Below are 14,389 nucleotides of genomic sequence, written 5' to 3'. Positions count from 1 at the left end.
CGGTGTCGCAATATGATGCGATTCGTATTTGTTCATCGAAGTTAAACAGAAACGGCGCAACAAATTGAACAACAAGGAACTGAAAATGTGTATTTGATTTGTGTTGATACCTGGGTATACCAAGCGAAACTATTCTCTCTGCTGAGTTCAAAAATAGAACAACGTAATTCAACACAATATCGTTCTGAACTTTGAATAGGAAAAGTCGTGATTAGTCACTCAAGACCAAGGCCCTTGAAAGAAAACATTGTGCCGTGCGAGAACATCTTTTTAATGTAGATTTTTGAAAATAATATATTCATGGAACCCAGCCTTTACAAAACAAATCCCTCAGGTATAAACCAAACAATGTTGTTCGTAGGCCCCAATTTGCTATGAGCAATCAGCCACTCGTTTGTGAGTAATTGTGGACACCAGACAAGTAAAGATAGATCTGTTGGCACCACCAAGCAGAACAGGCTGATTTCTGTGCTCCCTGTGGCATTTCCCGGGAAATGTAATGTTAACATTTCCGGTTTGTTTTACGCAGAGGTCGGAAGAACGTCGATCCGCTCATCGGTCTGTGAGGTCTGGAGACCAACCGAAAAGAAGTTAAAAAATTGTCATGTCTGGGCGTCATTTACTTTGGCAACCATCAACCGTTTTCTCATCAAAACACAAGGTTAGAGCTTGTGGGGTATTTGTTGCCATACAACTTCGGTCTATTGTGCTTTACAAAATGCTTAGTGCCGCGCGTAATTAATTTCAAACAGGTTTAGGGAAGAGGCTGGTTTTGCGCGTTGTATCGTTATTATTTGCGTCAGTCTCGCCAGATCCAGTATCCAGTTCAAATTGATATGCACATATACGTAAAACAGAATATCCTGCACCATCGACGAGGCTTGCAAGGAGTTTTGCAATGTAATATCTGAAGAAGAATGTGTGACACCTTCAAGTTTGAGCAGGGGCGGTGTAATTGAGGGTGGTATAAAGGGAAAAATTCTTGACAGAATAGATACATCAAAAACGAAAAAGAAAAAGCCAGTTAAGTTCCACAAACTTGTGTGCGTTTTTTTAAAGCAGGTTTTGTAAGAATGTGGTCCCAGCAGTTTCGAAATGTCAGCGAGCTGTACCGTCATGTTCTGTATGGTTTGGCTTTCGAAATGGCAAAGCCCTTTCTTCGCAACCACGAAAAATACGACCAAGTAAAACACATTCCAACTGCTGCTTGCATTAAGTTTGCTATTGATATTGGCGAGTGTCAACACTTGGAGAAAATCTTCGGAGAACGGAATGCTACAGGGAATCGCATAGGCAAACGACATAATAAAGACAGATATGTACTGCGCAAAGAAAACGCTAAAAAACTGATAAAACGGTAAGTGTTTGTAGATTAAAACGGCAAGTGTTTTTAAGTTCTTCAACCATAATCACGTGGTTGCATAAAGTCGCATTTCCATGCTATTCGTAAGCGTTGACCAACGTGTGCATAACAAGATGCAAATGTATGTTATTTGCATGATTTGGAGTCATTTCAGACTACAGTAAAAGCAACTTAAACAAACAATACAAATTTTGTTTTTCAGTATGTTGACTCCAAATGAGGACGGCAATTTCCAGAGAGTGGAGGTGGGCAAAAAAGTCAATGAAATCAAGGAGTTTCTCGCTGTTAGCGATTAGTTCGATTGTAAATTTTCTGCATGGTTATAAAGTTATTCTTTTGAGGCTTTTATTTCGGTGATTCCCAATTTTTTTGTAGCCACGGTCCCCTGTTTACAACATAAAGTTTGCGGACCCTCGCGTGATATTTACCAAAGTTCTTGCGACAAATCAAGTTGTAAATTAACACCACGGTCTCTTGGGAGTCCGCGAGTTCAACAAAACGCAGTTTTAATCGATATTACACGAGAGTTTTGCTTCATTTCTTCATATAAATTTGCTTGTATATATGCGCTTACCTGTTTCTGCCTGCACTTAGAGTAGTGTAATGCAGTGGGGAGTTTATGTTGAACTAATAACAATTTTTCTGTTCCGATACGATTTGAACAAACAAAACATTTTTAATTGTGCTGTTTGATTGTGTATAATTACCACAAATGACTTACGCCCATGAGGTTCACAGGCTTCGCAGCCAAGGCATTGCAGCCAAGCTGGATCAGCCACTTTTCCCGACAAGTCGGAGCGAGATCTGAAAAATCAAGCTCCCGGTGAGGTTTGAACTCACGACCCTGGGCTAACCAGGCCCAACGCTCTACCAACTGAGCTACAGGAGCTCAGTGGCTTCACGGGGTATATTGTGGCCAAGGTACACTGGTGCGCAAGCGCACAACTTGTCAGGCGACCTTCACATGCGTAGAGGATCTCCACCACCGTAATCAGACAACGCAGAAGTAATGCCATGCTTACGCATTTCCGACTTGTCGGGAAAAGTGGCTGATCCAGCTTGGCTGCAATGCCTTGGCTGCGAAGCCTGTGAACCTCATGATCAGAATATTAGAGCTGAGATCGCCAAATATAAAGGGCCTGCGCAGTGGGGCGATCCCGCCTTGCTATGCGTAAGCATGGCATTACTTCTGCGTTGACTTACGCCCATCGACATAATTTTCACACCTTAAAACAATTTGTGTCAGCGCTTTTACCAGAAAACGTTTTCACCCTTCTTACATTCGGATTTCGGTGAAAAAAGTTTCCGAATCGTTACCATCAATTTATCTTTCTCAACTAACAGCGCAAAACTTAAAAGTGCCTTGTTTTGTCTTGTTTTTTTGTGTGTTTGTGTTTTGAATTAGCTTGATCTACAACGCGAAAATATACTTACTTGCTGGTAAAGGTGGAAAGAAGCCTGGTAAAACGTTATGGTATCGTGTTCACTTGTCTGTGCACGAGGTGTGTACATATAGAGGTTGCTCACTCGCTTGACACTTCCTCGTTTATTATTGTTGAGACTGTCAAGTTGTTTGCCCATCGTGCTGTTCTTGCTGCAGCATCCCCATATTTTCATGTAAGTTTAGTTGTTCCAGGATATTTTAAAAAGACATTACCTTGTTTCATTTAATTTCATGTCTGAACATACACATGTGCAAATTTATTTCTGTGCCTTGGCAATTTGTTTGTAAAACAAAACTTATCTGTGATATCAGTCAGGTCAGTTCCATATAATGATTGAAACACACCAACCACGCCATTCAAACTGATGATGGCATAAGTTCTTGCTGAAATGTTTTTCGCATACATGAAACATGACAATGTTAACAACAGTATGGGCCAGTCTTCTTATTCTCAGAATTATGAGCAAATCCATTAATAGTGTTCCAAAACTTATATACCTACATGCATACAGTTATTAACAGCGAACAAGTCATTGTATTGGAGTAACATTTTGTGTTTAGGCCATGTTTACTGTTGAGCTAGCTGAAAGTCATCTACGTGAGATTGAAATTCGTGACATTGAGCAATGGTACTACTGGTGGATTTTGCTTACACGTCACAGATAACTGTGGAAGAGGGCAACGTCCAGTCATTACTACCAGCAGCCTGTCTGCTCCAAATGGTGGAAATTCAAGGTAAACATATGTATTGCATGTTCATTTATTGTGGGGATAGATGTTATTGTACAATCGCATTTTTACTACAAATTTGCTTCCATTTGACTTAGTTGTGTCGTAATAAAAGCTGTGAAATCATTGATTTTATTGATACTTTGTCTACATTTAATAGCTTTGTAATTATGTATTCAATGCCAAACCATATTCATGTTTAAATCCCTGTAGTAGGGAAGTTGGAACTATTTACATTTTCTGTTTTAGATATTTGCAGTGAATTTTTAAAGAGACAGCTCGATCCATCCAACTGCCTTGGTATAAGAGCATTTGCCGACACTCATGCTTTACGTGAACTACTATGAGTTGCTGACAAGTTCACCCAAGCTAATTTTCAAGATGTCAAAGAAAATGAGGAGTTTCGGTTCCTGCCCGTTGAACAACTCATAGAGATCATAAGCTCGGATGATCTCAATGTCAGATCAGAGGAACATGTTTACAAGGCTTTGATGACTTGGATTCAACACGATATTGCTGAAAGGAGACCGCTGCTACCTAAGGTTTCTGAAAAATTTGCCAATGCTGTATTATTATCAATTGTAACGTTTTGTACTGTAAAGTAGTATTGTGTCAAATTGATTTTTAGGTTTTTATCACATATTATTGTGTTAAAAAACACAATTCTTAGTTCTTATGTTAGGGCAGTCGTTAATGTTTCTTTTGTTGGGTTATGCAATAAAAAAACTGTATTTCAAAATGTTATTGCAAAGGTGGCCCTAATTCATGTAAACCAGCAATCAACAGTGATTTGTAACAGGATAATAGGGTGTTCAACACATGTAATCAATTGTAAACCTTAAAACAAATAAAACTATATGTTTTAATGTTTTATTTTAGGTTTTACAACATGTGCTCACGTTGGAGTTGTCAGTGTTGTTGCTCTCATCCACAATGATGAACAATGCAGAGATTTGGTGGATGAGGCTAAGAACTACATGCTTTTGCCTCAAGAGCGATCTCTGATGCAAGGACCTAGAACAAGACCCAGACGACCGATCACCAGAGAAGTTCTGTTCGCAGTTGGCGGTAACTACAATGTTATGACAAGTTAATAGTAAACATTTACCTATGTATGTCTGTTGTTGCAATTGTGTTTTCAAAAATTGGTAATATATATGCATATCATATATATTAGAACTAGATCTATTCATAGGCGCCTAGTCCGGGGGGCAGGGGGGGCGGCGCCCCCCCAGGTTTTTCAAAAAAAACAACGAGTGGCTATTACGCGCGTCTGTCCGCACCATGTAACTCGTCGCAATCGTAACGTTCTAAGAAAAAAAAGTCCTAAAAACAATGTGTTTCTTACACGACGCATAAAAAACATGTTGACCTAGTTTCGCTTCCGTAACTGACATCGGTTGTTGCAACGTTAGTCTCGCAGTACGATATGCTAACTGGTACTTATTGGTTGTGTCGTAGATCGACCTCGTGTGTTCATCGTTAACGTCGCCCTTTTGGTTAATACGCCTCATACATTGTAATTCATACTCAGTTTTTCGATACTTGATGATGTCATAGTAACAAATTATGACGTCATAATACATCCGCCCCCCCCTGGAAAAATGAAAACTAGGCGCCTATGGATCTATTAAAACCAAGACACAGTGTCAGACTGCCAATCTTACTGCATATCACACTGCTTTTTAAGACAACAGTAACTTTGCTATTGAAATAAAGCATCAGCAGAGCTTTTTAAGGATTTATTACTCTCAGCATTAGTTTGAAAACATTGGATCCCTAATTGTAGGATTGATGGTCATAATGACATATGTTTTAAAAAAAAATGTTAAAAAAAATCAGACAAAAAGTCTTTATTTTATCAAAGAGTTCTATTTGGTAAATTATAATTTTATTTTTACTTCAACATACAGGTTGGTGCAGTGGAGATGCAATTAGTTCAGTGGAACGCTACTGAACATCGTGAGTGGAGATTGGTTGCACCAATGAGCAAGCGGAGATGTGGTGTCGGTGTAGCTGTGTTGGATGACTTACTTTATGCAGTTGGTGGCCATGACGGCACTTCCTACTTAAACAGTGTTGAAAGGTGATTAATTACTATTGCATGATTTTAATGTTTAGTTAGGTATTGCTTTGGTAGTATTTCCTATGGATTTTTGCCACACGTTGTGCACATACATAAATTTTCTAGACATCATACTAGCCCCAACTTTGGTTTGCATAATGGAATATGTCGAAAAAATCCTGCTTGAAACTATAGTACTTGCTAGTGCACTGTTTTTTAGAGACTGACTGGTAAACAACTCTATTTGCATGAGCTTTTTTAATCTCACTATTATAGACCAGACACTGATATGGCGCATTGAAAAAATTCAATTATGTCAGGCACCGCTTTTAACTGTTATACTAAATCTACTACCTACGTTAAATTCATGCAACTGAATATTGTCTTGTAGGTTTGATCCACAAACAAACCAATGGTCGAGTGATGTTGCTCCTACCAGCACTTGTCGAACCAGTGTTGGTGTTGCCGTTCTTGATGGATATCTATATGCTGTTGGTGGGCAAGATGGAATGTCATGTCTTGACATTGTGGAAAGGTAATTAACACTTTATGGCAATGTAACTGACACAGGCTGGTGACTTTTCTGAAGGGATTATGTTGCATAGTTCCAAGACCTTAAAATGTAGCTAGTCCCTTAGATTGCATCTTGTGATAAACACAAAATCATTGTAATACAGCAAAAATCGCAGGACATGAGATTCATTTTAAGTTTGAGATTTCCTTAAGCAAATAAGCAAACCAAGCAAAAAGTTCAACTGAGGATGTCATAAGCTGTTGTCCAAATGTATAAAATAAATAAAACATGTCAATGTTTTCAACAGTATGGGGCAGTCTCTGTATTCTCAAGGCCGCATCTCTGTATTTCTATGGAAAAGACTTTCCCGGTTGGGAATTGCCCTTCTCGAACTCCTGCGTAACAGAGTAAAATTGTGTGTAACAATGCAATGGGTCATGCATGGGCGCCAGTGTTTTGGTTGAATGAGCGCAGATGAACAGGCTGTTGCCAGGGCGATTTTCAGCGTGTTTGGGGCAGTTTTAGTTTGTTTTTCAGGGCTATTAGTCAGGCAGTAAATTGGTAGAGGGTGCTGTTGTACATGTAGCTGAAAAACTACCCAAATATTGAGGTTGATTTTGTGAAAAAATGAATCACAGAATGTATGTTCAATTTGTGATTTTCTGTTAGTGCGGACCCTTGGCAAGGAATTGTGGCCAAATTTATAATCAAAATAACTACTTAAACTGCTCCCCCGGGGGCATTTTGACCCTCTGTTGGCCATTATTTTGGTCAAAAAAGCAGAAAAAAGTGTAGGTTTGTTTTGTGAAAAAATGAATCACAGAAAGTTACCTCCATTTGCGATTAAGTGAAGCCACCAACCCTCCTCTACACAATTCATGAAGAATTAGATGTCTTGTAATTGTCTTGGGGCCCCACCGGGGCTGTTTGTACACCCCCTAGGACTGACAATTTAGCAGTTAGCCTTTGCAAAACCCCCCAATGTGCTGTCTTAATGCAGCTGCAATCAATTTTTTTTCTGTTCAGCAATAGAAGTCCCCCTTCATGAGTCATCAGACCCGGCAATTGTTTTTGGCAAACAAGAGAAACTGTAACCAGGTGCACAATAACAAATGACTTCTAAAACTCAATTTTTGGGATTTAATTGAGAGATGCGGCCTTAAGGAAAAAATGAGATTTCTAAAATGGCACAATATAGGTCTAATTTTTCCTAAAGTGTGTAGACTTATGTATTTTGAAGAACACAAACTGCTTTGGAAGCTGCTCCAGTCACTCATTGCCACCTAGTGGGCACAAAACAATTTTTTTCTGATTTTTGCACATAAATCCTATGGTTGATTCTTGGGGCGCGGACTATTAACAGGCGAAAAAAATTGCATGGCAGGCATGTATTCCTTGCATTACCATTCCGCAACACATTGCGCGTTTTATTTGTGTGAAACTTTGTGTGATATGTACCTCTTCCATCAAGGCATTGTGTACATATGCTTTCTCACCTACCGTGGTGTTTTGTCAGTAATCCATGCTTGTCAAAGTCCTGAATTAACTGTAATTAACATTTTGCATGTTCATAACCAATGAAATGACATTATTTTGTAAATTAATCACTATATTTATTGCCACAGAGGGCAGTCGCTGCCATTCAAATGTTGCTTCATACTGAAAAACTGAGACACTTGGACCATCAGGACTGATGCAATTCATCATCACATTGTAGGTCTGTATTACACTAGCTTGTCTGTAAATAATTTCTAGTGTTGCTGTGCTATTAACTTTTATTAAATACACACTTGGCTTGTGCTTTCAGGCCACTTAATTGCATCACTTTCATCTTGTTTTCATGTTTTTGAGACACGTATGATTTTTTACCATATGCATGTACCTGACTAGCCTTTGGATTTTGGCTAATTACCATTTAATTACTTTAATTAGGCATGAGTACCTGCATGTGAGTGGTGCCTTGCAAGTTCTAGGATATTGTTGTGCATGTATATGAATGACTTTCTGTTTTGAAAGCACATCTTTCCACCCAGAACACACACTTGCTCTAAGGCTGTTGACTGGGCCATATACAGCACTGTAGGTGGTGTCACAAAAACAGCCGAAACTCTGGGCCCGCTGGTCAACCAGGCATAAAACTTCACATGGTAACCAATGAAGGTCCTGTGTTTTGTATTTAATAGGGAATTTGAGATTCTGGGAAAATGGCCCATATTGAAGGCCGCATCTCTGTATTTCTATGGAAAAGACTTTCCCGGTTGGGAATTGCCCTTCTCGAACTCCTGCGTAACAGAGTAAAATTGTGTGTAACAATGCAATGGGTCATGCATGGGCGCCAGTGTTTTGGTTGAATGAGCGCAGATGAACAGGCTGTTGCCAGGGCGATTTTCAGCGTGTTTGGGGCAGTTTTAGTTTGTTTTTCAGGGCTATTAGTCAGGCAGTAAATTGGTAGAGGGTGCTGTTGTACATGTAGCTGAAAAACTACCCAAATATTGAGGTTGATTTTGTGAAAAAATGAATCACAGAATGTATGTTCAATTTGTGATTTTCTGTTAGTGCGGACCCTTGGCAAGGAATTGTGGCCAAATTTATAATCAAAATAACTACTTAAACTGCTCCCCCGGGGGCATTTTGACCCTCTGTTGGCCATTATTTTGGTCAAAAAAGCAGAAAAAAGTGTAGGTTTGTTTTGTGAAAAAATGAATCACAGAAAGTTACCTCCATTTGCGATTAAGTGAAGCCACCAACCCTCCTCTACACAATTCATGAAGAATTAGATGTCTTGTAATTGTCTTGGGGCCCCACCGGGGCTGTTTGTACACCCCCTAGGACTGACAATTTAGCAGTTAGCCTTTGCAAAACCCCCCAATGTGCTGTCTTAATGCAGCTGCAATCAATTTTTTTTCTGTTCAGCAATAGAAGTCCCCCTTCATGAGTCATCAGACCCGGCAATTGTTTTTGGCAAACAAGAGAAACTGTAACCAGGTGCACAATAACAAATGACTTCTAAAACTCAATTTTTGGGATTTAATTGAGAGATGCGGCCTCAAAAAAGTATGAAATTTATCTAGCCATTATCCAAAAGCAATTTTCCTCATATAAAATTTAATCACTACAAACTGCAATGGATAAGTAACATATAAAGTCACGCCACCAACTATTTAGATACAGCCCTAAAGCGAATCGCTGGAGCAAAGTCTATTCCATGAGGACCAAGAGGCTTGGCGTCGCGGTTGCTGTGCTTGGTGGCTACCTGTATGCTGTTGGTGGGTCTGATGGCCAAACACCCTGGAACCTGGTTGAAAGATATGACCCCAAGGAGAATCACTGGACTGATGTCACCCCGATGAGCACAAGACGAAAACACCTGGGTTGTGCTGTATATATGGTAGGTTAGGGGACTCCCTACAGGGAAGTACCTGGGTGGTTGTTATTTTTGTTGAATGACTTCTCTTTTTTGGAGCTTGGTTAACTGTGGTTGGTGGGTGGGTGGGTGTTTGTTGCATGAGTAAGCACTTTGCCTGTTAAGCTGTGTTTGGATGATAAAAATATCATTAACTTTACCATGTGCCTGTGATGACGCCATACAACTTGGGAGTTTGCTTTACCTGGCTCAGGAGAGCAAAAAAAAACTACAAACAGTCAGAAACACTTGCACGTCTTAAATCTAGCTTTTGTTTGGTCGCAGGACATGCTTTATGCTGTGGGGGGACGTGAGGACACGACCGAACTGAACACAGTTGAAAAATACAACCCTACCAGTAATGTGTGGAGCACAGTGGTGGCGATGAACTCCAGACGAAGTGGGGTGAGTAAAAAATGTTTGTTTCCAAGATAAAAGTGCGAGTCTACAAGTGATCTCTATGTAATTTGGGTTGTAAGACAAGTCTTATCTGAGAATAAAGAGACCCATATTGGTGAAAGCATTGACATGTTTTCTTGCAAGTTTCAAACACTAACTATATACTGATGATGAATGCAGTTAGTGTTCGAAACTTCTACTCTCTAGGTGACATGATTATTAGCATATTAGCTTTGGCTTATTCTATTTCAAGTAATTGACATGTTTAATTTGTTTAAAATGTTCAAAACTTGCCGTGTCAATGTTTTTACCTGTATGGGCCAATATCTTTATTCTCAGAATTATGAGTAGACACGTAAATAGTGTTCATAAGCCTTACCTATTATCCACCTGTCACATACTTTCGTAATAGGTTGGACTGGCCGTCGTGAACGGTCAGCTGATGGCAGTTGGTGGCTTCGATGGCACGAGTTACCTGAAAACCATCGAAATTTACACCCCCGAGGCAAATACATGGCGCATGTACGACGGAATGCACTACCGGAGACTTAGAGGGGCGTGGGGGTGATCAGACTCCTCCAGACATAAACGCTCACCCACCGACCACCCCCCCTGGCGACAATGAACTTCGATGCCTGTGACCAATGGATGGCGCAGCGGATCATGAAAGGAAGGTGTTTCGGAAAGGTGTATTCACAACAGCAGAGTATGATTATTTTTTTGCAAAATGGAAGTCAATTTTTTGGCCATAGAAATAGCAAATTTCGGCGTTTTTAGCCTTGTTTGAAGCAGTGTTTTCATGTTATTTTGTTCTGGAGCCCGTTTGAAATTGCAAGCCCTGATTTAAATCACGTGCGAATATGCGTGCGTTTTTTGCACTCGAATGCAAAAGCTAAAACACAAACTAAACGTGGATGACAGCCTTTACAATGTATACAATCATGCTTGGTTAACTGAGCGTTTTGCGCATAGGTTACGTCAGATTTTCCGTTTCTTTTTTTTATTTAAATTAAGTTGGTTGGTCAACCTGTTTATTGAAAAAACGAACGTTTTTTTGTCTTTGTGTTGAATATGAAATTATTCCATGCGAATCGTTGTCACATATCCCACAATTTCTATAACATTATTAGATCTGTTTAAAGTTTTCTTAATTCTAACTTATTTTATTCTTATTTCTAACTTGCTACTGGACTCTAACAACGCAAACAAATTTAGTAACATTTTGTCTTGTGACTTTTGTCTGACCAATGTCTCTCTCTAGCATTGGTAGGTGCAGTGGTGCAAGTTTTTTCTTTGTGCATAAATTATCACTTATGGTTGGTTTAGTTGTTTTAACGCCGCCATCTAACTTCGACCACTGTGACACGTTTACATTTTGTTTCGTTTTTCTGACAATAAACCTGCTTGAAATTTTAAATAACTTTGGTTACTGTGATTCATGCTGTATTATATGTTAATCACTATTCTGATAGTATTATGCTATATCTTAGGTATACGTAAATGATTATTAGCAGAAAGAGAGATAGGATCGTCGTCAATTTGTCGTTTCGCACCGAAGAACGACAAACTTTACATTTCACTGAATGTAACATGGCCGACTGCACAATTTTAACAAACAAACTTTAATAGCTGTTAGCAACAATATCGGTGAGCAAACTGCCGAATCCAAATTACCTAGCCGGCTTTGATTGGTAACTTTAATATCCGGAAGCATTTCAGACGTTTGTTCAGACAACTTTCCATTGTAGTTTTCCATGTGTACTCTTCCTCGTTGTTACCTGTGGGGACTTTCCCTATACTTGTACAACAAAGTGCTCCACTCTTCACAAAAATATTTGTGTTGCGCGTTTCGCTTAAACCCAGTACCAGCGTAAGTGAGTGTATCTCAAGCTGTGCGGCGCCCTAGTGCGTCGTGTTGATTTACAAGTGAAAGCGAATTAAAAAATAATGACGGAAAATGACAAGTTAAATCGACCTTATTCGGCAAAAAATTGCAAAAATGCTAAATATCGTGTGATATTCATAAGTTGGTGTGTCCCAAGTGGATGCGGTGAATTTTTCAACTGAGTCGGACGCATAAAAAGGCTGGAGAAGCGCAATGGCTTAGGCCAATACATTCGCACATGTTGGCAACCTCACAATATCGTCGTGCTTTGAAAACAAGTAACAAAACGAAGTTAAACAGAAGTGGAACAATAAAATGTTTTTATAATGTAACATTTAAAATAGAAGTGGAACAACAAACTGAACAACAAGGAACTGAAATTGTGTATGTGATTTGTGTTGATACCTTGGTTTACCAAGCGAAACTTTTCTCTCTGTTTGGTTCGTAAATAGAACAACGTAATTCAATATCGTTCTGACGTTATGTTCCGAGAGAAAGAAAAGTCAAGGAGATAGAGGACATTTGACTAAGAACTGTAAAAATTGTCTTGTCCGGGCGTCATTTCCTTTGCCAACCTTTCACCGTTTCCTCGACAAAACACAAGACAAAGCTTGTGGCTCGGAGAAGAGCAAGAAAAACCGACTGCTGTTCACGGAAAACTATATATAACTTTGTAAATATAGGGTATTTGTTTTCATACAACTTTGGCCTATTGTGCTTTACAAATTGCTTAGCGACGCGCGTGGTCAACTTCAAACGGAAGAGGCTGGTTTCGCTTAGTCAAAATCATGGTTCCACATATGTTAGAAAACAGGTTGTATTGTTGTTATTTGCGTCAGTCTCGCCAGACCCTCAGTATCCAATTCAAATTGCTAAGCACATATACGAGTTGCAGTAAAACAGAATGTCCTGCACCATAGACGAGGCTTGCGAGGAGTTTTGCAATGTAATATCTGAAGAAGAATGTGTGAAACCTACAGGTTTGAGCAGGGGCGGTGTAATTGAGGGTGGCATAAAGGGAAAAATTCTTGACAGAATCGAGGAATTGGTAACAAAAAAGAAGAAGCCAGTTAAATTTCACAAACTTGCGTGCATTTCGTACGATGTGTCCAAATTCAAACCAAATCAACTAGTTCGCCAAATCATAGCAATACTTGGTGATGATCTATTGTACAAACCCGGAATGTGTATTATTTTGAGTGTGGACAGCAAATCGGAAGCAGTCATTGTGGTATTGAGACCTGGTCGACCTGAAATCTTCACCAACCCAAAGTCGTCTGATGAGGATCGCGGTTTTTGGGATCAGCTCTTTTTTAAAGGCATGTGTGATTTGTGGAGAAGTAAAGGCCGCACAGAATATACAGAAGAAAAATTACAAAAGATTCGTGAAGAGTTTAAAGCAGATTTTGCAAGCATGTGGTCCCAGCAGTTTCGAAATGTCAGCGAGCTTTACCGTCATGTTCTGTATGGTTTGGCTTTCGAAATGGCAAAGCCCTTTCTTCGCAACCACGAAAGATACGTCCAAGTGAAACACATTCCAACTGCTGCTTGCATTAAGTTTGCTATTGATAGTGGAGAGTGTCAACACTTGGAGAAAATATTTGGAGAAAGGAATAATAGGTCCACAAGGAATCGCATAGGCAAACGACATAATACAGACAGATATGTACTGCGCAAAGAAAGCGCTAAAGAACTAATAAAATGGTGAGTGTATATGGACAACCATAATCATGTGGCATTTGTGATTTGTAGTGGTTGGCCAACGTGTGCGTAAGAAGATGCAAATATATGTTATTTTCATGCTCTGGTATCATTTCAAACTACAGAATGTCTTAACACTGCTGTAAAAGCACTTCAAAGAAAAAGTACAATTTTTTTCAGTATGTTCACTCCAAATGAGCACGGCAAATTTCAGAGAGAGGAGGTGGACAAAAAAGTCAATGAAATCAAGGAGTTTCTCGCTGTTACCGATTAGTTTTTATCGTAAATTTTCCGCACGGTTATGAAGTCTTTTTTTTGGGGTTTTCATTTCGGTGATTCCCAATTTGTTTTGTAGCCACGTTCCCCTGTTCACAACATAAATTTTGCGGACCTTCGCGTGATGTTCTTGCGACAAATCAAGTTGTAAATTAACACCACGGTCTCTTGGGAGTCCGCGAGTCCAACGAAACGCAGTTTTAATCGATATTACACGAGAGTTTTGCTTCATTTCTTCATATAATTTTGCTTGTATATATGCGCTTACCTGTTTCTGCCTGCACTTAGAGTAATGTAATGCAGTGGGGAGTTTATATAGAAGTAATAAAAATTTATCTGTTCCGATACGATTTGAACAAACAAAACATTTTTAGTTGTGCTGTTTGATTGTGTACAATTACCACAAATGACATCGATAGGATTTTCACACCTTAAAACAATTTGTGTCAGCGCTTTTTACTGGAAAACGTTTTTACCCTTCTTACATTCGTATTTCGGCGAAAAAAGTTTCAAAATCTTTACCATCAATTTATCTTTCTCAACTAACAGCGCAAACCTTAAAAGTGCCTTGTTTTATGTTGTGAATTAGTTCGACCCCCTAACTACCCTT

The 14,389-nt window shown here is 39.3% G+C and overlaps 1 protein-coding gene, 1 non-coding gene and 1 pseudogene across 3 annotated transcripts; 2 read left to right on the top strand and 1 right to left on the bottom strand.

Annotated features, from left to right (window-relative positions):
- The first annotated feature begins 1,142 nt into the window (after positions 1–1,142).
- LOC145895818 (uncharacterized) lies at positions 1,143–11,298 on the top strand (annotated as a pseudogene). The gene is made up of 12 exons (XR_014401629.1): positions 1,143–1,357; positions 1,566–1,658; positions 2,769–2,824; positions 2,880–2,980; positions 3,369–3,542; positions 3,786–4,078; positions 4,416–4,604; positions 5,450–5,622; positions 5,993–6,136; positions 9,281–9,503; positions 9,804–9,923; positions 10,330–11,298. The product of XR_014401629.1 is annotated as an uncharacterized LOC145895818 (transcript).
- Positions 2,179–2,252, bottom strand: Trnat-ggu (transfer RNA threonine (anticodon GGU)). The gene has a single exon. It is a non-coding gene; the product is annotated as a tRNA-Thr (tRNA).
- A 1,352-nt stretch (positions 11,299–12,650) lies between the features above and the next one.
- On the top strand, positions 12,651–14,389 carry LOC145895110 (uncharacterized). The gene is made up of 2 exons (XM_082983865.1): positions 12,651–13,506; positions 13,684–14,389. Exons 1-2 carry the CDS (start codon positions 12,707–12,709, stop codon positions 13,775–13,777), a joined length of 894 nt encoding a protein of 297 aa, XP_082839991.1. The 5' UTR covers positions 12,651–12,706; the 3' UTR covers positions 13,778–14,389.

The sequence above is a fragment of the Ascidia mentula genome, chromosome 3, assembly GCF_947561715.1.
Source record: "Ascidia mentula chromosome 3, kaAscMent1.1, whole genome shotgun sequence".
NCBI classification, from domain to species: Eukaryota; Metazoa; Chordata; class Ascidiacea; order Phlebobranchia; family Ascidiidae; genus Ascidia; species Ascidia mentula.
This window is presented reverse-complemented; position numbering and strand designations above follow the sequence as displayed.